At 44.3% G+C, this 25,441-nt stretch overlaps 1 protein-coding gene across 1 annotated transcript in view; it reads left to right on the top strand.

The window, feature by feature from the left end:
* The window catches only part of ANTXRL (ANTXR like), a 65,387-nt gene extending 44,301 nt beyond the window's left edge, over nucleotides 1-21,086 (top strand). The window contains exon 18 of the mRNA XM_085324787.1: nucleotides 15,951-21,086. Within this exon, the coding sequence (XP_085180913.1) occupies nucleotides 15,951-16,181 (231 nt within the window). The 3' untranslated portion in view covers nucleotides 16,182-21,086. The remainder of the gene's footprint in view (nucleotides 1-15,950) is intronic.
* Nucleotides 21,087-25,441: the final 4,355 nt, after the last annotated feature.

The raw sequence follows: 25,441 nt of genomic DNA, 5'->3' as shown, positions 1-25,441 counted from the left end.
AGAAAAAAAGTTGATCTTTTTGGTTGGTTCATTGATAGCTCTAGTTTTATTACAGAGAAGTATTGAAATGTGTTAGACATTTTTTATGACCTGATCAGTGTCCTTCCCCACAACGCAGCCATCTTCTCCTTGGCTCTGCAGAACACACAGGGAATGCAATATGGACACCCCAGGTGCTCAGGATGTCTGACTTCTTTTCTCCTCCATCACTGAATGGTGTTGAAAATGATATTATTCAAGTTTTTTGAGTCTCAATGTGGTGCAGCCCACTTAAAGAGTGTGCAAGTGCCTTGCAGGGGAAATTCAGAGCCCTTGCCCTTCCTGGTCCAAGCAGGTTGCTGTGCTTTCCAGGGCACGTCAGGGAGATCTCAGGAAAAAGATCCTGGGATGGATGACCCAGTCGTATTTGATAGGATCATATTATTAGGGCTGGCTGTCAAAATCGTAGACACTTTTTGGAACAGGCTGTTAAAGAAACCTAGGCAAACAGAAGCTCCGATGCCCTTTTTCCTGGGAACCATGCCCATGGCATCTGGTTTGGCTCTGTGGATGTCTCCTCCTCTTTCTCTCCATGTTCAATGTCATGTCATGGTCCCATCGCTGACATTGGCTATTACTGGTTTGTCAGTAGAGAGTCAGACCCCCATATGAAGCCTACCCTGTCTGTAGGTCCCTGGGATCAGACGTCGGGCAGGGAGTCCTGGAGTCACCACTGCACAGAGCTGGTCCTGCTTAGGCAGATGAAAGCAGGTCACCCTGCTGGTGCCAGTGGCAGCTCGGCTGAGTATGGCCACCTGCTGTACTGTGCCCTGTGGAAGCAGAGCCTGGATGTCTGCTGGGCAGCTGCACAGTGAGAAGGAGTTTGAGCAGTTCCTACCTTCTGAGTGGGAGACTTGGAGTGACTCCTCTGTGACCAGTTCTCATGTGCTGCAAGTGAGGTGAGCAAAGGGCAGGAAGGAGGAGAAGTCTCCTTCAGGTTTGCTGGGAGGAACACTTGGCTACCTTGGCGTGCTCCAGGGGATGCCACTCACCTGACTTGTGTAGGTCGTCCGTGCATCTGTTCTGCAGGGATGGGGCAGCAGGGGGTAAACGCACACCTAGCGCTACCCCATCATTACTAGACCAGCTGCTGTTTGCAGATTGCTGTTTGAGCTCTCCAGTAGCGTCAGCACAGGAACAAATGAATAAAAAGGGCTAGTTGCTCTGCCACTGACTGGTCCTTGCAGTAATGTACAAAGGTGAAGCCTTAATACAAGTTTGTACTACTGCTGCACTGGTGAGTCTAAGGATAGTTTTAGTTTATCCCAAGGCTGCTACTCTTCCCTTCCTCCCCAGCAATTTGGGCTTGGGGGACCAGCAGTCACTGTTTGATATTATAAAGGGATTAACTGCTCTGTGGATAAGACTCAGCTCATCCAGCAACAGGGAGCACATCAGAGGGGCCGCATGGTCTGGCAAGCAGCATGTTGCTCAGATTACCCAGGCCCTTCTCTTTGCTGCTTTTGGAGCTTCCCCTGTCATTCTTGGTTGGCACCCTCCCTCCTGTATCAAGGGGTACCTTTGACACACTCGCCTGTGATGGCTCTCCAGTTGAAAAGTGGAGCACGAGGTCTCAATTTTACATTGGCCTGAATGAACAGAGAGAGAATGGACAGACGCTAAAGCTCTTTAGGAGACTCCCACTGCTGAGCAAGAGCATGGCTGGTTGCTCTTATACTCTCCTTAAAGCAGTACCAGCTGGGCTGGTATGGAATGGAAGGGGCCTCGTGTGATGTTCTCACAGAACACAGCCTTGTGGTAGCCATAAGGCCAAGGCTGCTGGTGGGATGAGCAGGACAAGCTGCATTGACTGCCTCTTCCCTGCTTGCGCATGGGGTGCAGGGGTGTTCTGAGCTCACAGGGGGGCTGATGAAGGGGTTAGAGTTTAGAAACTGCTCATACATGGCTATCTTGTATTTTTTTGAAATAGCCTGTAGAAACCACAGCAGCTAGCGGTGAGTGGGTGAAAGGCCAAGTTAGAGTCAGGCAGATTCTCAGCGGCCTCTGCAAGAGGGAATGTTCGAGCCATTCCTCTTGGCCTCATGGATCAAAACCATGGCTATTACTAACACCAACAAGTAAACTCTAAAAGCTCCAATTTGTGCAGAGAGGAAGGTGAGGTGCTTCCTTCAAATGGTCTGCTTAGTTGCTGCTTTCAGCAAATCCATTTCATTTTGCATTTCAGCACATACTGTCACAGGAAATTCTTGGGGGCTTGGTTTACCAGAAACCTCATCCAAAACAAAACAAAACAAAAAAAAGACATTTTTCTCCCCCAGCAGAATTGTTCCTGTTTACTTTAAGCTTTAGAAAGTGATCTCATTTTTTGTCACCAAAAATTACCTGCAACACAGAGTGAGAGACTGGATTTTGCTGTTTCCATCAGCATACGTATCCATGGGACTTCACTTAGAAATAGGCAATGCTTTACCTGTACTATCCTGTAGTTTGCACATGCAATAGGGAAAGCCTAGAAACAAATTTTTCTGCAATATGAAAAATGAAAAATGAAATTGGTCTTGATTTTCCTCATTGCCCAAAACTGGAGGGAAAAAGGCTGATGAACAGCCAAAAATTAAGGACTAGGAGCTGCCAGTCATACTGGGAGTCAGGACTTCTGGGTTGATTCAGGTCCTCACTGTAGATTCGCTCTGTGACTTTGAATAAGTCACAGAAGCTGGAGTTTTAAACGCTGGCTCCTGAAGTCAGGAGAACATGCGTATTTGGGTTCCTTAACCTGTGGGTCTTTTTCAAAGATACCCAAACACTCTTATACTTGTGTGTTTGTTAGTACTCAGTAGCTCTGATCACCCTCAAATTTGGAAATAGTTTTTATAGCGCTGACCTTGACAGCTACATGCCTCAGTTTTCCCAACAGCAGAATAACCGTGAGAACACAGTATTTAACCTTCCTTACAGCTGTAAGGTTTAATTAATGCCTGCCAAGCACGTGGGATCCCTCAGATGAAAGGTGGGACACCAAGGGGATGGATTATTAATGACTAGTAATTATTTCCTGGCTGCTGCCCACAGGTGGTCAGCAGTTTGCCTGCAGCCCACAGGGATGGCAGCAGCCGCCTGTCACTCCTCGCTAGCTGCCCATGTACCAGTGCTGTTTGGAGCTCATGCTAATTACTTCTTTTCAAGACCAAGTAATGGCCTTTAATAGGCTTCCCTGCCACTTGCTTGGAGATGTGTTGTAATTGCCCAAGTAGTAATTGGCAGAGCTACAAGGGGTGCTGGAAAAGCAGCACTGTGCTCCTTCAGAGCGCATTCATCAGAGACCACTGCGTGATACTCGGGCTTTTCTCCCTTTGCTTAACCTTTCTAGAGCCAATTACCTTCATAAACTGCTGAAAAATTAAAGAGACAGGGGACAGTGCCTGCCAAAGTAGGTGATCTCAGTTTGTCACTTGCAATGAAAATGAGACTCATTTAGCACCCATGTAACTGTGTTTATTTTGTTTTCTTTTTCCTTTCTGTGAAGGAGACCAGTATGTGTAAGGCTCAGTTCTGCTATAACAGGCACAGTATGGGGGGAGGGAATAAGGCTCCCTGGTGAGGGGCCAGCGCCCTAACGCACAGTTCCTGGGATATGCTGAGCACTGCAGCTGGGAACGTGTAATCAGTGACTCATGAGCTTCCTGTCCTGCGAGAAGTCCGTATATTGGCACTACCTCTCACTTGTGCCAGGATCATGTTATTTCTGACGTGGAAGAAGAATCCACAAATGGGCTTTGTGGATGGATGCTACCTATCTGCCCTTTGGTGGAACTAGCGGGGTGTCTGTGTCTTTGCAAGCCAGAGGCACACTCAATAAGAGCAACCACAAGAGGCTCTTCTGGAGAATGGGTGCAAACCCCAGGGCTGGTGCTGCTTAGCATGAGCTGCAGGACAGAAGCCAGCGGGAGCAGAAAATGAAGAGGGATTTGTCTTATGGTTTAAGAAACTGAGCTGTGACTTGGAGACCCTGACTATAGCCTGTGTAAGTCGCTTCACTTCTGTTGTACTATAGTTCCCCATTGATGTAGAGATTAACTGTAAATTCTGGGAGAGTGAAATTGTGTTCCTAGCAGGATTTTGAAGACTTCAGAGATGGGCCCCCTGTTCAGTAGACAGGGAGCTCTCCCACTCTTCTTAAAGTATATGTACCATTTCAACATTTCCTCCCCCTCTTCCACCCATGGTTCTGCAGATCTGATTTTCAGTGTTTATGGGGAACAGGACTTTAGGATAAGAGCTGGTGACTTAGCCCTTTGCTAACTGTGACCTCGACACAGCCTACCTCAGGGCAATAGGCTCCTATATGTCATTATCACAGGCTACCAGGTAGGACTGCATTGCTGTTCTACAACTGTACTTAGAATATGATGTGTCTAAGCTATGGAGGGCTACTTTGGAGTCTGTTAACTACCTTTGAACTTAGGAGGAAGCACACAACTGCAAGTATGTATTTTTGAAAAGACAAATGCACAAATAAAAGTGCAATTGCATACTAGGACTTCATGTACTGATCCAGGAGGCATATAGAGCCATATGAGGTGGCCAATACATTTACTGGTTTCTTGGCAGCATCCTTGCATCAATGCTAGCTTGCCTTTTTTCTTTTGGACTGCTGGGAGCTGTGCAGCCTGCATTTTCTTCTGAGTTACATAGCAGTCCAGAGCTTAGCCTAACCAACCTTCCATAGCTCTCTACTTGTGTGCTACTTCTAGTAATTGTGCAGGAGTCTGTTTCCCCACATACAGAATTAGTAATGCTGTGACTTCCTCCAAGACTGTTTTAGCTCTAGAAATGAAATGCACTATGCAAGATCTGGGTATTATTGCTATTACTTATACTAAGTTTATTGTCCTGAATATCAGTTAACTAAAGATCAAAAGATATTGTATCTCTACTTCCTACAGAGGAGCTGTAATTCTGGATGCCTCTGTTCTTGTAAAAATTACTGTGGTTCGTGTTGTGGTACCAGAAGAAAGCCCAGATCACTGTGTGTCTGCTGTTGTACATATGTAACAGAAAGATACTACTCAACCTGAAGAGCTTATGATCTATGCTCGTTAAATCACTTAAGATTATGTTGATTTTATGTGCAAAGCAAGATTAAAATCCTCCAGTTTTACATGGCAATTTTAGTGTCAGATATGTTCTGAAAGCCCTACTGGAATTGCAAGACTGTTGTGCCTTTGAGTGCACTAAAATTTTTGATCATTTCTGCTGCATTTTAAGATCATCTTCTTTTTATTTATTTATTTTTTTTATATATATATGATGTGAAAATACTGCTTTTTTCTCTCTCCGTTTGGGGTTTCTTCTAGGGAATGTAATAATCTAAGTTGAAACTTCAGTCTTCACTGGTTGATAACTATCAGGCTTGGCTAGATGGAAGTTTTGAAGTGAAGCCTGCAGGAGTGGTGTCCCGCCTTAGAGCACTAAAGGCTGGACGCTCAGAGCAGAGCTTCAAGGAGCAATGAAAGGAGGTGCATTTGTTTCTTGCTGCAGCTTGGAGAGTGCTCCCTCTCAATGGTAGGCTGAGAAAGGTGGCAGTGGGGTGCTCATAAAAAAAATTGCTGTTTCAAAACCTGGAGCTGGTACCAGATGGGTTGGTTAGGCTGCATAGAGGAAACATGGTAGGGATATATTTGCATGCAGTGTTAGACCTCTTTAGCATACTTGAAATGGGAAGGTGAGTTCAATGCCTGGACTTGAATGCTTGAATCGCTAACCTAGTGTACTAATTCCTAGACATAATAAAGTGGTTTTGTCCCAGGGAGCTCTTCCACTCAACTTAACATAAAGCTTTGGGGAGAGGAAGGGTTTTCTGTGCTTTGTGAATATGTCAGTACTGTTATTGACTGAACTGAGTCTCATCCGAGGAGAGCAAAGTCCTTGCAAAACAGCCAGAGAGAGGAATGTGGGAACTGCAGGTTTACCATCTACTTGTTCTAGGTAGCAGCAGAGCTACTTCAAGGCCAGCCACATGCAGAGGGGTTAGATATATTTGTATATCTGTTTCCAGACTTCGAACATGGAGCAAAAGGAAGAAAGGGGCAGCTTGTCTGTGTGATAGGCCAAGATCTTATTTCTTTGGCTAAAGCAAGGAAAAATAAATATTTTCACCAGAAATCTCTCTTGAGAGTCTCCAGCATTATCCTATACCATCAGCATAAAGAGCTTTGTGCTCTTCCTCTGTGCACACCGCAGTCCCAGCTCACTCCTGAAGAGATAAACAATTCCCTCCAGAAAGCACGATGATGCTTAATTACAGTTTGAACAAGATCATTATGGTCATTTGTGGCTTCCTTTGCTTCTGCCAATACCTCAAGGCTAAGCCTGTTGCACCCAGAAAATGTTTGTTGCTCTTGTTGCTATGCTCTGAAGACCTCCCCCTTCTAGGTGATGTACAGATACAACCTCCTTTTCCCTGAAAATGCTAAGAGAGAGAGAAAATCTTTTGCAAACCAACCTCTGTTTTTTGTGGAGTTTTCTTTTTCTTGAACCACACGCTAGTCTGGTCAGCATTCAAGCGTGAAAATGTGTGGTGCTGTGGTCAAAACAAGGGATGTGAATCATGAGTCCTGAACTTGTAAGTGTCATTTCTGTTTCCAAGCTGCTGGACAACATGGGTATACGGTATGACCTGGTAATGTCTCTCCTCACTTCCTTCCTATTGGGAGCCTGATCCAGAAAAGTCAGCAGCAAAGAGGAAGGCAGTAGATTGTGCTTTGTGAATACAGGTTTAGGTTAGACTTCAGAAAGATACTTCTGTCAGATTTGGATGAAGTTTCATCTAAGGTGGTTGTACTTTGAAATCAGTAGTGAATATAAAGGATGACTGACAGACTTCAGCTTTCTTTATACTCAGTCATCTGTTTCTGGTCTGTTTGCTACTTTGGCTTTTTTAGGGCTCAGAATCAACAAACTTTGCTATGGATCTGCACTGTGAGTTACTTCAGCCACAATCTCAGCAAGGTCCAAGACATGTGATATTTTGTGCATTCCTGCAGGAGATCTTGTGATTCTGGCTATTCTTTCAGGAGCTGTTTGTAGCCCATTGCTGCAGCTGTCTATAGCCCATTGCTGCAGTTTGCTAAGGCCAGGCTGGAAGCAGCATACAGCTCCCTGCTGGATTGAGCTTGATGGAAATTACTTGAATAGCCTGGTATTCATGACTGATGGATTCTCCATGTCACATGCTGCCTTGTTCTTTCCTTGTGTACCTGTGTTGGAAAAGTGGCAGCTAGCGTATTAGAGCTGCATTGCAGGCATTGCTCAGCAGGAGGTTTGTTTTGCTGAAAGGTCCTGGTCCTAGCTTAAAAGGCAGATTCCCTTGGCTGAGCTGTTCCTTCCTCCATTTCTTCAATATTAGCTGACCTCTCCAGAATTAAGTCCTGGGAATCCAATTCTCTTCAGTGTATTCCTACACTGGACTTTTAAAGTAAGAGTAGTCTGCTCCAGAGAATCTATCCCTAGTTTTAAGCAGTGATATGCACTGTCAAATATGTGAATTGGGTGTTAGTGTCTGCGGATGTGCATGTCTTGGGAACTGATCAGTACTTGATTGTATTCAAATCTCAGTATTCTGATTGAAGAAGCCTCTGTAGCCTGGAATACTGCAGCTCTTAACCTTACTGCTGATCAGATCCCGTCTGTATTGCTGTTTTGTAGTAGATCTGAACAGCATTTTTCAGATGCCTCTTTGTCTTTTGGTCCAGACCTGCTTATTTAGATTGTCTGTGAATATTTTTACATGTTGGTGGAATTAGTTAAACTGGAAAAAATGCCTTTTAAAAAGTCTAAATGTTTTCAATTTTTGCTTTAAAACACTTCAAATTTACCCGTTCCATCCAAAGCTCAGGGAAGAGGTGTATTTCAAATTGAACAAAGTGTTTGTTTCATCCCAAGTGAAATTTATTTTGATATGTTTGCTTTAACCTAAAGAATGAAAACTTTCTGTTGTAGGCTTTTCCCTTGACCAGCAATCGAACTGGAAATGACTTTTCTTGCTGCCGTAATGCGCAGTGCATGCCATCATGGGCTGTTCATCAGTTTGCCCTGGCAACCTTCCTCTGTCAGCCCCTGAGGAATTCCCTGAAGTGGGTGTCACACACTCAGAGACAAAAGAAGAGTTTCTGTGCTCTCTTACCTTCCCTCCCCATCCTCAGCTATTTGGCTGCTGTAACTGGGGTGTGTGGAGGCCTCCTAAGCTTCTGAAAGGGTTTCTTCTCACAGTCCCTTTAGTGAGTGAGGCAGAGCCTTAAGTCCCATATTATATAGGAAACTTCAAAACAACAGGAATAAAATTCTTTCTCAAGATCACATGGGTTTCTGTGACAGACTGAGAGACTGAATCAAATTCTTTGCCGTGTGCAATGCTCCGGGTGCTGACCTACTATCCTGACCACTAGACTGTCACATTCCCGATCCCTCCCACATGTCATGGCTTTCACCAGGCTGTGACTTCCCTGGCCTGGTTAGCTTGACCTGTACCTGAACTTGCCTGTTGACATGTCTTTCCTTGTAGTGTTTGATTTTCTTCAACCTTGTTTTTCAGCTGATTACATTATTTCCACCTTGCCAGGATCATGACTGCATTTTCCAGCATCAGAGAGTCCATGGGAAAGGGCCGTTTGATGTTGTGTAGACAGAGGTCTTTGTGTTCGGTACAAGTCTCATGGGGTGTCTGATCAGACAGCTAAAGTAATGTGTTGTCCACATCGAGGGGCCCAGAAGCGCTGGTGGTTCCCTCTCTGCCCTGCTGTTGCCGGCGGACAAAACTCATTAGCTCTTGGTGCTCTCCTTCGCTTCTCCCAGAGTGGCTTGTGCATCTCTGCTCTCAGTTTGACTTTCTGGGCAGCAGTATGGGTAAACTTCAACATCATCACAGCATTAAAGATGTGACCAAGTGCCACCGTGGCTAGGGACACTTTCATATCTCAGGGCAATAATTCTGGCCATGTTTAGGCTGGGCCAACAGGTTGTACTTTTAAATGTGTCAGTGGCCCAAGGCATTGCTTTGCTGTGCCTCACTGTTGTCTTGTGTTCTGCTCTTGGTCTGCATGCAGCTGTCATCTCTCGTTTGCTACTTAGGCGTCAGCTGAGACTAACTTTCTGTGCTGTGTTTCTCTGGTGCTTCACACAGTTAGCCTGTGACTGGGGCTTATGGGTGGCTTAGTTCAATTGATAGAGTAAGAGTAAAAGGCATGAGAGTTGCTTTAGAAGTGTCCCTGCAGACTCTGCGAAGGACCCGCACGTGCTTTTGATGTTACATTTCTAAATATTGCTGCCCCTTTCTATATCAGGGCACATGTCCTGTTTAAAATCACATTATGTGGCCCACTCTGAAGCTCAGTCCAATCCCTATTGCAGCATGAAGCGCGTTTGGGGGCCCAGTAGGTGCTGCTTTTGGCAGTACCACGTCGCACATACTGGGCTATAAACAGTTTGCTGCTGCCCCGGGGATCATCCTTGTGCGTTTGCATTCATCACTTCGTAATTTTCTGTTCGAACTATCAGGTACTACTTGTACCTAAGGCAGTTATAAGGCCCCTGCTGTGACAGTATATGAGTGGTTCATAATCCCCAATGTAGTGATTTCCCTCCCCTCCAATAACTCTGTAAGAGGAGGGATTGGAAGTGATCTCAATTTACATATGAAAGGACCAGATAATATATGGGATGAAGAGAGAGATGAACTGAATTTGCTTTTAAAGGTAGTGCTGAAGAAAATAGTAATTATATTCTCATTGTTGAATACCAATAATTTATTTATTGATCTTAGTTTTAAAATCCTCCTCTCTTCAGTCAATGCTTTTACTCTCAGCTGTTCCTAGTTTTGGATTACCATCATTTTAGGGGTTAATTCTGAGCTGCTAAATAGATCCCCATAAAATAATTATTGACAAGGAAGGGTTTATTAGACTTGAAAGCATTTAAAGAGATAAACTCCAGAGTCCCATGCAAACAAATATTTTATGGTAATTATAGTTTAATGTTTTGACTACTGATTAATAACTGAAAATGGCTATATAAAAAATTAAAAATTAATGAATTGGGTCATTAATAATGCATAAAATACAATATGATTAATGATATAATGATCAATATTAAGTAATATAACTATAAATATAAATTATGTATTTACTGAAAGATCATCAGCCTCCAAATGGCTCCTATGCGAATCTCTCGCATTTCCAGTGCTTTATCCTTCAACACAAAAGCAATGTCTCAGTTGCAAATGCAGGAGTAGTTAGTAAAAGTTATTTGAATAAGCCTGAAAACCAGGCAGGCTTGTGTTTTTTGTGACAAACTGTTCCAGTGGCTCAATAATTTCTAGCCCGTATGTTGCAGGGTAATCAGTGCAATTCCCAGGAAATCAGTGAAGGTTTTAATGAGCTGTGACATGTTCAGCACACAGGCTGCATGAAGCAGGGCAGTGTGAGGAAGTGTTCAGCAAGGGTTGGTTCACATAGATCCTGGCCCCTCAGGAGCCAGCTGCTAATCCTGATACCACCCCAAGGAACCTGAATAGTGGGAATTCTGTGCCTCCTTGGATCAGCTCTTTCTCTTTAAAAAGCCATAATCTGCCTCACTGATAAATAGATCTGGTTAGCAAGCTTCCCATGCTCAATTCAGGTGCATCTGCTAAATTTTTTTTCTTTTAATCACTGTCTTCTGATTTTTTCCAATATTCAGCTTTCACAAAAGTTGAAGTGGACGTGACCCAAACTTGTAGACCACAAAAGCTTTGCTGTCCCATTGGTTTCTGGAGGTTTGGATCAAAACCTTCACTCAGCTAAACTTCTTCATCTTGCTCTTTATCTATAGGCTAGCTCTCAAGTATCTCTTGCCTTGTGATTTGAAGTTTCATCAGTCATTTTATATCTAACGTGTTATATTTAGCAGGTAGCATAAAAGGGTGACTCTGCTCTTTTGAGTTTTAGAACTCCATTTTCTCGTTGAGCTATTGACAGATTTTTAGGAAGTGAAGCTAAATGCTGACAAATGATGCCTATAGCAAACTGGGGCAGAGTCATCCCAGAAAAAAGCCAATGACATTGATATGTGATTTCTCCCCAGTTTCATTTATTTGAACCTGAGGAAATTATGTTAGTCCCGAATTTCAGCATCCTAAAATTAATACATTTGACTGGGACCTAGTTCAATTTGTTTTTTGTGGTCCAGTGTTTTGGACCAGTGTGTGAAGAACCTTAAAGTTTCTTGTGTTTCAGAGTGCTTAAACTTTACCGTAAGTATTTTATTTGAATTCATTCCGAAATTTAAAGTATCATATTCCTACAAAGACCAAGAGAACTTACAGTGAAAATATAAGTGAAAGCAATTCTTCCTCGGTCAAATAGCCTTCTCTAGTAGTCAGAATTGTAGCACTGAGATTCCTTAAGCAAAAATGACAGTGGACAGAAATTGAGACAAAGTTTGTAAAGGGACGGATATCTTTTAGGTCAACTAATACTACTGAAATAAAGAAGCAGACCGGCCTTTGTGTGCACAAACACTCTGACATGCACAGAGGTGAGGCTGGATTTGGTTTTTGTTAAGCAAATATCAGGATGTGTATTTAAAAAGAATGGAGCACGGCGACAATTACAGACAGATGGAGTGGATTTTTAAAACTTTTTGCTGAAGTGCTCGTGGTGTCTTGGGTGAAGAGACTTGTTTCCCATGACACTGTCTTTGAATTGCCTGGTTCCCTTAAGCAGAGTTGCTCTTCTCCGTTGAAGCCTTGCTGAGTGGTAGATAGGAAAGATTTCTAGGGAACAAGTGCTGGGGAAAGATACACTGAGCATTACGATGAAAATAGCTGAGAAACACATTGTGGAGGCTTTCAAGGGCTTCCTCCCTTCCTTCCCCCTTCAAACTACACACAAAAACACATCCTAGGTGGTCGAGGAGGCATTGCTTAGGAGCACAAAGTGCCTGCATTGCACATGTGATCGTTACACTGGGATAAAAGCTGGAGCCGGCACAAGGGCAGATCCCGCTGCTTCAGTATTTGTACCTTTTGAAAAGGCAATTTGGCAAGCGGCGTAACAAGAGCCTAACAAGTGGATGGACATATGGGGAGGCAAAATAATTGTGCAGCGGGGAGAGCGTGCAGATGTGAGCTGGAGGGAGGGCGTACCTCCATATGGCGCCGCGCTGACCTTCGGCGGTGCCTGAATGGTGGTACGCGGCGCGGGTCACGCCGTCCGAGGGATGCTGCGCCGCGTGCGGGGCAGAAACCAGGCAGGGCTGCGTTCACGCAGATCATCTGCTTCCCGGAAAACAATGAAGCAGCTACTGACAGCTGTTGTGCCTGCCGGAGATCGCTGTGGCGTTACTGCATCGTGCAGCTCGGACACTGTCCCTGAAGGATGCAGTGCGCGCCAGCCTTCAGGAGAAAATAATACTGTTGCCACTCATAAGTGGTGGTGGTGGCTCTCAACCCATGCTAATCACTTGTGTGGATTAGTGTGGTGAGAGCATAGTGTGCAGGATACCTTTGGAATAATATCTTAATGTTTCTGTCCATGTTTCACACAGTTTAAGTGAATTTATGTGCATCTGGAGAGGAAATTACTTAATCCTTTCAAACAGAGTATTAAAAATCCTGTGGTTGCTTTAAGAAACAGAATGATTATTTGGGAAACTGGTGTGATTTTTTTTTTTTAAGTTAATCCCAGAGGAGGGTGTGTGTTACAGCACTGTAGACGTGGCATTCTCTTATAAGCAACGCAGTGAACACAGCCTAATTCTTCGACCTGGACACTAGATAAGTTCAAAGTACAGCTTGTGGTTTACAATCGTTTGTGCCTCCCTCTCCCTGCTGGCTGTTAACCCTAACACTAGCTAAGAGCTCGGCCTTGATTTATCAATGGCTGTCTGAAGTGCTCAGAAGAATTTACTCTAGTATTCACCAGTAAGTTGCTGATAAATGAGATTGGAGGCTAGCACTGATAATCTTTTGTGAGGAAGTGTCACTTCATATACATCGATCATCCAAGCCTTTATCTGTCAGACTCTCCCAACGCAACCGTATTTTTCATGACACAATGCGGCGCATGGCCTTTAAATTACCCATCTGTCTGACAAATCAGCGAGTGCGGCAGAAACTGGCAGCAGTTTGACGTCGCCTATCACTTTAACTGAAGTGAAAGTAATGCAAACAGATTTATGGGATCCCCTTTGATTATAGACTATGAATATATTTGGGATTGATGTTTGGGGGATAGACAGAACGGAGGCAGGAAAGGCTTGTAGGCAAAAGCACTGGCTTTGGCTTTGCAGCTTTACATTTCCTATGAGAGAGTTTGTTCTGTTTTATATCTTATTTTTCTTTTGCTCCCCATACATAGGCTCTCCTCTGAATACCATCTTTAATTTTTTTTCTACAGTTGCTACACGTTTCTGTAGTGTTCACTGCAGAGGAGTAAACAGTGCTGAATCCCCTGTGTAGCCTAAAGTGTGCTTTGAATAAAATGGAACATAGCAGAAGACAAATGGCTGCTTTATACAGACTGGGGTGGCCCCTTGCTGCAGCCGTGGCCGAAGGCTTGCATCCACTGACAGAGCAGAGTAAAGCCTGACCTGACTTTCCATCTAATGGTTCATCGTTGTTGCAAAAGTAACTAGGATCTTACTCGGCTTTTGGTCCAGGATGCCTCCGTGCACAGATGCTCTGGCCCCAATATAGTGTCGCTTTGAACCTGGTTCATAAGCTAAGAAAGACCTCTGTAACAAGCTCACTTTAGGAAGGGTATTTTATCCTTTTTGAGACTGCTGTTTGAATGTAGTGGTGAATTTGTGATGGTGGAAGCTGAGACTGAGAACTACTGAGTGTGTCTCCTATATAGGCAACAACGCATCCATTCAAACAAGCTCTTGGCTGCAGCCAAGCTCTTGGAGCCCTGCACCATCCAGTCCAAGTAAGTGGCAGGGTGGTACCCTTTGAATGTTAGTACATTTATTTGTTGAATCATTTTCTGAGCTTTCTGGAGCTTTCACAAGTGTCTCTTGATATGTAGCAAAAATAGCTCTGTTTGCCTTTCTTCAGAGAAGTTATAAACTTAAGTGATTATTTACTTATATTTAAAGGAAGTTTTCATGAACAAAGCTACAGGGAGTCACTTAATAGCACAAATAGTTGTGGTGTGAGCTTTCATGGCTTTTACCTGGATTCCAGGGTAACTTGTAATTTGAGGGGTTGCCACAGAAATACAGCCCATTCCCAATGCACCTTCAGATTTCCCTTATGCTGCACAGCACTGAGCTAGCAGTGATTTTTCCATTGCTGGTGTGGGGACTTGCATCCTCATGTCATCGCAGCCATTGGTAGCTGCAGGTTTCACAGTCTAGAGCTGCTTAACTCTGAGGGAAGCCTTTCTGAATCTGGAGTCCTGCTCCTTCATTTCACCTGGGGTGGATTTTGGCATAACTTTGGGCTGAATCAGGCTCACTGATTCCAGTGGGCAACCTGTGCATCTGCCCAGCACATGGCCGCACAGGTCTCTTAAAACAGTGGAAGGAAAGTGCCTTCTGGGACAGATAATGAATGTTTTTGCTTTTCCTCTGTTTGCCCTGGAAAGAAGAAACAAGTCACATTCTCCTCTATGCTAAACTGCAGGGACCATTTTTATTGGGGTGATTTCTGCATGGAACAAACAGGCCTGCTGCACAGAAGGGAGGAGTACTAGCAAGTGGAGTTCATCCCTTCCAGCCCACAGTCAATTGTTTGGAAACCACATCCCAGTTGAGATAAGCAAAAAATACAGCTATAGTGTGTGCTTTCAGATGCAGAAAAGCAGTGATTTGTGAAATGCTGCTGTATTTAAAAAAAAGGGGGGGGGAGGGAGGGGGATTGAGGCTGGTGGGATTAGCCAGTTCATCAGGTGTTTGAAGGTTCCTCTAACGGGGCTGTTGGCATTGTCACTCTTGTGTTTTCAGACCGCCTTCATCTCCAGCCTTTGTATGTGACCATGAAAGGCCTTTCTGTCTCCCAGGCACACAGGCTTCTGCAAAGCTTGTGGCAGCCAGGTTGTTGCATAAATTTGAGGTGCCCAGCAGTCTCTGGCTGCTCCCCACAGGAAAGCTTAGGTGGATCCAGGATATGTCTGTTCCTCTGACTGGAACCTGGTTAATGAGAACCCTCTGCAAAGCTGTGTTTTGACTAATGGAAGCCCTGATGTGTTTGTATTTAGTCCCTGGTTGAGTAGGACATCCCTAATGCTTGCTCTTGTTTTAAATTAAGGCTTCCCCTTCTTTAAATCTCTGCCTACAGTTCTCCCAACATGTGCTGCCTGCTTGTGTCCTCCATCCATTCCAAAATTAAAGAGCCCAAGTCTACACTTTGTTTGTGCTTGTGGGGACAACAGGGAAGCCACATGTATGTTTGGAGCACAGAAGAAAAACATACTATGCCAGCCTACTGTTCCCAGTGTGGACACCAGCTTAGGCTAGCATTGCTGTGGAAAGGAAAGCTACAGAAGGAGTCTTTGCTGGTATTATTCCACCGATATAATCCTGCCTTTGCTATGAGATTTTTTCCTTGTCGGTCAGGGATCTTACCAAGGCTGGCAGGACTCTGTTGTAAAGTTGTGGCTTTAGCCTCTTTCTGCATAGCTCCAGTAGCAGAGGACAAATGTGAGCAATGTCACACTGGGCTCTCTTTTTGCTTAAACCAGTCCTAGGCTATTCTTTGTAGGCAGCAGTTTTGAACCCCGAGAGAAGCATTGCTTTCTAGTGCTATCCATTAATGCGGCATGGTCTGAATGTCTTGTGTAGGACCCAGGAAATATGACGCTAAATGAAGATCTCTAAGTGCAGTCTAACCCTTCTGCTTACAGCCCCTTTGGCTAGTTGCTGATGAATCAAGCACGTTTTTGTAATGAATAATAACTTTTGTTTTTCTTCAGGGAAGATGCATAAACTTCACTCGGGTGAAATCAGATGGGACCTCTGCTCCTTACAGCCCACCACCGAAGCTGCCAAAGCGTGATGACATTCCTCTTAACAATGCTCCGAGAAGTTCTCCTCCTCCCGTGTCTCTGCAGCCTCCTTCCAGGCAGCCGCCTCCTGGGCCACCCCCATCCCGAGCCCCTCCTGGACCCCCTCCCTCACGTCCACCTCCCCAGCCCATGGCTTAGAGTGTGGCAAAACCCTAATTGACAAGTATGTCTCTTTGCTGAACACAGCATATTTATTGAGTATTGGTTTACAGTTAAAGATATCAGAATTTGTTGCTGGTCAGCAAAAAAAGAAAAAGAAGAAGAAAAAGAAAAAAAATTGCCAAGTGTCAATTTTAATGTATAAATATATTTATACCACACGTGCTGAGTAAACATTCAGTGGATAGATTCAGAGCTATGGGAAATAGAAACAAACCAAAATGATCATTTAGATACAGTTGCAGCTTTAGTATGTATACAGTTGAAGATCTATTTACATATGACATTTGTCTGACTTGGTACGTCAGATCATACATTAATAACTTTAGCCAAATACATGCACGTCAGTTGTTTTGCTAGCTGCCACCTGCAAGTTGGTTAAACATAGTTCATTGAAGAATTTGCTTTCTTTCACCAACAGTACTGCAGCCAGATGTTAACAGGGAGCAATGAGTGCAAAGATAACTTTTTGCCTTTGTTTGATTCTGCAGGTGGATTTCCATGAAAGTTTAAATTAATGAGGTGAAATGAGATTATATGCCAATAACCTAACTTTAATAATCTAGCATAGAGGAGGAGTACCTCTTTCTCCTGAGGAAAATCAGTATTGAATCTACCATCTAAGTGGGTAGACTTGTTTGCATAGAGTAGTCCTCTGAAGGTCAGATTTTGGTTCTAGAAATTCAAACCCTGAACAAGACCTGGGTTTATGTTTGTCCCAGCAGAATGCAGAGAAAAACTGTTTGGCTCAGTACTTAGTTTTCTTTTACATAAAACACGCTCCAAAATGGAACAAAAACATATGTAACTTAAGCGTGATGGCTACCATATGCAAACAGCATGTGTTATATATATACATCAGGAGTAACAGGAATCAATTCCATTGCCATTTAATCATTGACAATTCTCCTTTTGATTTCTGGATGCTCTTATAATTCAAATATGAATCCCCCCTATGAATATCTTCTTTTAGGCAGGCCAGATCCTGCTGACATGTAACCTTACAGTCTACCTGTGGTTGAGGGTGACACAGTGTCTTGTGTCAATGTTAGCTTTTCCCCTCTTCTATATGATGTTTTTCTGGGGATCTCCCAAACGTTGGGGCTACTTGGTGAAGACCTTAGCTCTCTGTGCCATCTGAAAGCGATGTGGGCACCCACACAGAGGTGGGGATTTATGACGCGGGACTGTGGGACAACCCATGAATTGTGTTTGCTGAGCAACACCTGAGTGGGTTGCACCCAGATCATTCCCTAGTGAAGCAAAGTAGCACTCGAGCTTGTTTTTCTCTTCTATCGCCAATTATATGGTACTGGAGAGGGTGGTTGCAGATCCATGTGCTGGTTAGCAGTGTTACTAGGATAGCTGTAGAAATTTTGTCTGTGTTGTGTTACAACACAGCATATACTCATCTCTCCATCTCTGTGTAGGTGTGGGTATACAGCACATCATGCTAGTTATTGGCATATAACTCAAAGATAAAACACTAATTGTATCATACAGTTGTTCCAGATTTAAGGCCTTGTCATGCTATTGCTATAGGAATATAAAGTTGCACTGGTACAGATAGGAATCGGGCTTACTAGTTCCAGTGGAAGTCCCACATGCAGAATGCAACACCAAGCTCTCATCAGTCTATACTGATCACTGTGACATGCCGTGTGTAGCTGGGGCTGTTAAAGATTAAACTCAGAAGAACCACAGAGCCTCTTTCTCCTCTTGCACTGCTCTGCTCTCTTGAGTTATGCTCTTACCTCATGTATATTGGTGCAAGTAGTGGAATCACACTCATTGGTGCCAGCTGGCCTTGGAGGTGTTCCTGATTTAGGCCTGAGCCAGCAAAGCACTTCTGCATGTGTTAGTGTCCTGCAGGTCAAGGTGAACATCCTTATGCCCAAGTACAAGTATGATCAGAAAGGATAATTGGGATGTACTCAGCCCTATCCTCATTCTTTTCAGTCACTTGAACGGGGTCTGCATAATCTGGTCCATAAGAACGCATTTCTGTTTGGGGGAGAAGTATGTGTTTTTGTGCAGGAACTGTGTAGGCTAGTTTTTGGTTTCTCTTCTTTTACAAAACTTGCTTGGAGAGTAGCACTCTCGTGAGTGGAAAGGCCTTTTGCAGCCAGTGCAATAATTAGTCAGTCATCACTTGCTTATCTCTGTTTCTTTCAGTTGAAAGGTAAAACTAAAATATGTCCAATTTTTCATTGCAGTTCTGGTGAAGCTCCACTTCTGATACTAGTAAAAGGAATTGGATTATTCCAGGAGGAGGATAGGGAAGGTGCTTTGCAAGCAAAGATCGTTGGCTCACATTGTTGTAGTCATATGGAAGCGTACATGAAATAAACTTGCTAGGTCTGAGCAATGTTACAAAGCATGAGTGCAGTTGACCCTAACAGTCTCTCATGTTGACCATCTAAGAATAATTAGGCAACAAATTCTAGCCAGGAATTGAAATGGCAGAGGGTCATAAATCCCCCTGCTGGGATAATAAATGGCCTTTGAGATTCAGCTGCCTGTAGGATTGGGCAGACCTCTGCTGTACCTGTGCTATATCTATATGCAGATATCTTAGATGCCAAGTCTTCCATCACCTGGCAGTGACAGAGTTGATGCAATGATGAAGCTCACAAATGATGGTAAGGAGCTAGTAAAATAAAGCGAGAATTTCTTTACAAAATTGGTAACTGCTAATAAAGTAGAAATGATGGATCAGGAGTAAACTTGAGCAAATGAAAAAGCCTGCAGGCCAGATTCTGTCTTGTCTTGGCCTTGTGTAGTTCTGGGGGGTGGGGGGGAGGTCAGTAGAGACCTCTTGTAGCAGATTTGCATTGATGTTAGAGTAGGCAAAATTGGACTCACCTTCAGTGAGAATAGAGGTTTTGGCTTGGGAATGGCTTGTCGCATTCAAACATCCAACAGGCCTATTGTTTGTAGTTGAAGGGAATCTTTGCTAGAATATGTCTCATCTTGCAGAGATTGCAGATATTAACAATTTCTCTGTAACTTGCAAGTACAGTGGAGGCAGTAATGGTTTGGGATTCCGGATAATCAGACCCATGTGTGAGAGAACAGGAAGCACCCACCATAGATGTGAAAATTACATTCAGTGTAAATGGAGCTTTCAGCATCTGCATTATACAAAATTAGGCATTTGGTGTATAACTGAAGTTTTCCCTGCAGATTCTGCAATGGGAGCACTGCAGGTTTAGGTTAGAGTTTGTGGATAAAGTGGGAAGAAAAGAAACTGAAGCACACTGACTGATCTTTGCAAAGTGAATGGGGCAGTGAATACACGGCACTGGCTACAGAAAGGCCTTTTGACTTTGTAAACGTGTCCATTTGTAATGGTCTCAGGCACTATAACAATGCCACAGGAGAAACTGGTTGCTGTTGTATAGTCTACTGAGCTTGATCCTTCACCTGGTGTAAACTAACATAGGCCAACCGAAGCCAAGGCAGTAATGCTAGTGCCTGTCAGCTGAGGCCTGGCTCATAATAAGTGAAGGGACAAAATCCCTCTAACTGGCTAGATGTTTGAATATGTTTGCTTCAGTACACTTGTTGGCCAGTTGCGATTACAATAGTTGCACTGTCAAGAAATGTTCTCATATGGGATCATTCCCCAGTATTTTCAAGCTTGTAGCATCATTTGAAATCTGCAAAAAGTGATTATCTAATGTTTTGCCTCATTCAAGTGAAAAATAAGGATTCGGGGGACCATTGGCTCACACTTAGCACAGATATGTAAAGACACAAGGTGCAAAGCAGTGGGAGTAAAAACCCCATGTAATTAAAGCTGATACAGAACCGCATTGATCAAAGCATGTCCATGGCCATCTTTCAACCTTGGTGTATGTATTGCCATCTGTGGGAGTTGACTGCAGAGCAGACGGCCCTCAATGTAAAAAGGAAAAAAAGAAAAAGAATCAGCTCCTCATCTGAATGAGTGAGTATAACAATGAATGACATTATTTCATGAACTGTACCAGTTCAAATGCATGCGCACCTGGTGCTCCTAACACATTTTACTCTTGTTGATCTTTAGACAAACTTGATCAGAAATACTCTCTCTCTCTTAAATGTTTGCTGTTTTTACTGTTATTTTGTTTTTGTTTTTTTTTAAAAAACGTAACATTTCACTGAGAAAACAGCCCTACTTCTGTAAATATAGTTTAATTTGGAGGAGACAGCACACTTCTGGATGTTACTGCTGGACAGTTATTTATTAAAAGGGGCTTAAGGTGAAAAAATACAGGTGGCTCAGGATACATGCATGCAAGTGTGATAATGCAGTATAGCATTTTCAGTTCTTTGTAGTTTTGGGGGAAGGAGAATTTTAGTGTCATCCTAGTATGTTTAGAAGTTTGTTACTGATCTGATACTTTTGAATAATGCAATAGAGATTTGTAACATTTAAGTGCTTGAACAATTGTGTAGATTATGATAGATTTTCATTTGGGGGGAAGGGGTAGTGGAGGAGAAACTTTTTTTAGTTTTTAAAGGAAAAACAATATACTGTACTAAACCTTTCTGGAAAATATTTTGTTTTCAGAAGCAGGGGGATGTGGGCTGACAGCCAGCTAGGGCATGGAGATAAGGGACAGAGGAAGCAGATTATTGAAGGTCAAGGAAGTTTTACATGGGGGTCTGGGTTTGTTACTGGTACATGTGGTACAAATTTCTGTAACTAACATGCAGCTTCCATGTTATAATCGTATAACCTTTATGCATTTTAAGTGCCTGCTCCATTTTTCTGAGAAAACCTTGCAAATGTAATACCTGCATGCAAATGTGGGAGATGTAGCCAAAGTCTTATAATCCAACGTAATGTAGTCTTAATGGATTCAAAGTCAACAATAAAAATACTTACTGGATAAATATTACTGAGAATTTCATTCTAAGGGTCATTTTAAAAGGGCACAAGAGTATTTGAAGACTATTTGCTGTTGGCTCAGCCATCCTTCGGTCAGAAGGAGAACTTGGAGTTGGGCTGCCCAAGTTGCTACAGACTCATTATTTGACTCAGGACATAGTGTGTTGTGTACCTCAGCTTCCCTGTTCCTAGTATGAGAATTTCAATCCTTGCTTTTTCAAGGGCAAGGCACCATTTGTTGGGAATCCCTGTCGATCTCAGGTAACCAGGTAGAGATGGTGAGTAATTTTCACTGGAGCTGGTACTCGAACATTACTTAATACATGGGGCAGAATCTGAGCAGTATTGCTGCTATCTTGAAGACTTAAGAACAGAATAGAAACAACTCATAGAAGCAACAAAATAAAAGCCAAACAAGATGAGATGCTGGAGCATCTTTAGCAAGGAGCAAGTCCTGTGGCAAATCCCACAGCTATCACTGGAGACACCAGGCACTAACCGAGGTCTGGGATATCATCTGTACACAAACACAACTACTGACTTTCAGGAATCTTGCCTGCAGGACACAGAACTTGAGCCTAACATCCCTTCTCACTCATGTTCTCTGAAGTTATTTTTTCCTTGCTCCCTGCTGGGAATGCTTCCTCTGTATCTCTTTGAGCCTGATTTTGGGAGTAGGGGAGAAGAGGGTGGCCTAGTGGAAACTTATTGCAAGCAAGAAGGTCAGGAAGGGTAAGCCACAAAAATCCCCAACCCCAGCAGGCTGCAATTATGGGCAGTCAAGGCTGTTGCAAAGCTGCTGAGCTGAGCTTTTTTGTGCAGTCTGCGCAGCATGGCAGCTGCAGTCCCATGGGCGAGGGGAGAGGGAGCTGGTCCTTGCGCACGTGCAGCCCGCTGAGCCCATGGGAGCCCTGCCCGGGAAGCACCATGAGCCACTGCAACACTATGGACCTCAGATGCTTCCTTCACAGCTGAAGGGGGAGGAGGAGAGATTCTCTGCTGCTAGCAAAAGGTTATGCATGAGAGTAATTGCACTTTTGATCTCATCCCACTTCATCTTCCTGCATCTGTGAAAGCAGCACAGAGCTGGTAGCTGGCTGGTAATCGGGGGCTCTTGGAGCCAGGTCAGAGCCCTATTCCTATCTGTGGTTCCTCTGCTCTGTAAAGGAGTTGGAATGGGAATGGTCAGTCGAGCCTAGTTTGTGTCACTACGGAGCCTGCCTCTGCCTTCTGCAAATATGGTGGGCACTGATTTGGGAGTCTGCATCAAGTCCTCATGGCAAAGCTGAGGCAGGTGGGAGCTGTGGTGGCTGTGCCCAGCACTTGCCTCCTTCTGGCTGCTCCTGTTTGCGATATAGTTAAAGGGAGCTGATAGCCTTTGCCCTGGGAGCAGTCTTCCTCCCTCAGTGAGATCTGGGATGCTTGTCCCTGACAAAGAGCCAAATTCACCCGCACTCTGCTGCTCGAGCTGACAACAAGACAATACTCACTCAGAATGGTTTTGTGGCCTTTGCTCTTTTTTGTTACTCCATCTGGTCCTTACGGGAAAGGCAGACTAGGGCTCTCCAAAGAGATCAGATAAACAAAAGCTGTCCTGGAGCTAAGGCTCTGGGCATTTTTGTTCTGCATTAACAAAAACCCACTGGCTGCAGCTGTGGCTAGTTAGGATTATGCATGCCTGAGACAACAGAATTCAGATATGACCTGAACTTCCCCAGAGACTGGGAATGTGCAGAACCAGGGCTGTGGTTGTGGGCAAGTCTAAAAATAGCTAGTAATGCTGATTTAGCACCTTTCATCAAACACACTTTAGTCTCAGGAGTGGCATTTACATGTGAACATATATACCAGGCATACCCTATTTGGCTTCATGGGAGTCAGTGGCAAGAATTTTACTGGTTTCAGCATCTGGATCGGGAACTTAAAAATGCCCCTTCCCCCCCCCCCTCCACTCCCATTCCTATAGACACCACAGGCAGATCATGTTGCCTGTGCTCAAATTGTCTGATCTTTATTGTGGGAGCAGTCTTTGGCCCTTGGTTTAAGACTTTTTGCAGACATCAGTGATTTCTGTGGCACAGTTCCCCTCTCCCTGCATGCTCATCATTTCCCACTCCCCATTACTGCAAGGGAGGGTATCCTGGGTCTTCTAGCCAAGTATTACTGATTTCTGACTGCAGCTCAGGAGAACAGTTGAGACCCCAAGGATGAGACGACAAGCCCTGCAAGAAAAGGTGAATGCAAGGAAATCCTGTAGAAAAGATTTGCCTGTGTCATGCAGACTGTTTCCAGTTAAGCTTTCAGAGATGCATCATTGGCATGCATGGGTAAATACCTAGGTCCTTAGATAATCCCATTTATGTCTCTGCCGCAGAGTTCGTGCCATGAGCTCTCTTCATGCCAGCTTATCACTTCCACACAGCCACGGAGCTGGCTTTTTTCCATGCTAGTGCCCTCCTACGTCTTGCTATATCTCGGATGTGATTCTTGGGTGCAGAGTGTCTGTTCCTGTGTGATAGAAATAGGGGCCCTGCAGAAATGTCTTAGGCCCTGTGACCCAGAATATTCATATTAGACATACAGGTTTTCTCCCTGATGGCAACAATATTCAGATTTACAGTATGAATCTTCACAGAGGACACAGAAGAATATAGTGTACAAGACACATGCACGTGTAATAAACGTGCATGCTTCTGACCCAAGTTACTAAATATAATTTCCTTTTCCTCAGAGATCGTGGTTAGTGTATTGTTCAGGTAAAATGCTAAAGACCTTGAAATATTTCCTAGCCTCCATTTCTTCATCACATAGGAAGACGTTTTGAGCTGAAAGCAGGAGTCCCAAGAGTCCCCTTCTGACTATGTATGGCTTCTCAAACCATGGAGACTACTTAAGTAGTCTCTTCATTTTTTTGCCTCCCTCTCTGAAAACAGACTTCTCTTTTCTCATGACTAAAGCTTCTTGTGTTCCTGAGAATCTATATAAATGTGCACAAGTTACATAGCCTGGTGGGCTGGCAGGAACATCTTTGTTCATATTCTTCTCTAGAAGATCTTTCACTTTCAGATCCCACTTCCCTGAAAAAGCAGAGAATTCATCCCACCTAGGTCTGTACAGGGCTTCATACATTCAGATAAACAACATTCAAAAGCACTTTGAGCTCAACGGCTGGAAGGTACCAAACCAGCTGATGTGGTGAAAAATTGGAAGTCCTAAGCCACGTGTAGACAGGTTGCCATGACTGCCTCTCTTGGCAAATGCTGCCCTGCAGACCACAAGCACTGGGACTATCTAGATATCATGGGCAGAGATAACTGCAGCAGGAGGAAGGAAGACTTCAGTACAGCCATAGTGCTGGAGTGGTACATCCTTGGTGTCAGCATAGGAAGCTCGGCTGTGTGTGGGCTGTGGGCTCACAGCAGAGCAGAAACCTAACAGGGCTGGAGCCTGCGGCAGGCTCCATGTCAGGGCATGCGACAGCTGGCTGCTCTGCAAGGGAAGGTGAGCCACGAGCCAGGCACAATAACAAGGCTGGCAGGAGAAGCACCTCTCAGCACTAGTCATCTTCTAGGGAGCAAGTTGGCATGGAGAAATTGTGCCTCTCCATAGGCACTGGAGTTTCCCAACCCTCTGACTACTTTTGCTAATTCTGATGGTTTCTATGTCACCGAGAACTCACAGGTCAGAATAGGAAGAAGCTCATTTCCCTCCCTCCCATGTTCAGGAACTGAGGAGTAGGTCAGCCTCTAATGCCAGCCCACTGAACACAGCACTGCTGAGGGAGGAGCAGGCAGGATGTCCTGAATGGGCTCAGACAGCAGCTCCACCATAGTCTCTTAGAAGGTGTATCTGGAAGGTGAGTTTTCTGCATCCTCCCTGAATCCCATCGTACTCCTTTGCCTGAGAGATGTACAAATGGTGGTGATGTGTTCTCTGAGGGCCTGAAGGGCTTGACCCAGAGCCTGCTGGTGCCAAAAGTAGCTTTGAAACCCCATGTTCACTGGGTCTGTTATTGCCAACCTTTGGGTTCACCAGCTCTGCAGTGTCATTTTTGTGGGTGGTGGGGCCTGTGTTAAGCCCTGCCTTCCCTCATGTGATGCTACCACAGCAGAGCCTTGGCGTTGCTCAGGCACTGCTCACCCCAAGCCATGAGTGCTTCCAGCTCACCATCTCGGAGCGGGGAGCTGTGACAGGTCGGACAACCAGCCTCCCCAGCGCCATGTGAGTAGGCAGTGAAACACATGGGCACTGCTGTAAGACCCCAAGTGCTGAGGTTGTTAGCCTGTTTCCTGAATGCTACTGCTGCCTGTGGCTGTGATTTACTTTGGGGCTTTGGCTGTCTCCCTGCCCTCTCATTTTG

The sequence above is a fragment of the Rhea americana genome, unplaced genomic scaffold, assembly GCF_003343005.1.
Source record: "Rhea americana isolate MKP2758 unplaced genomic scaffold, rheAme1 scaffold_93, whole genome shotgun sequence".
Lineage (NCBI taxonomy): Eukaryota > Metazoa > Chordata > Aves > Rheiformes > Rheidae > Rhea > Rhea americana.
The sequence above is the reverse complement of the archived record's forward strand: the minus strand, read 5'-3'. Positions and strand labels throughout refer to the sequence as shown.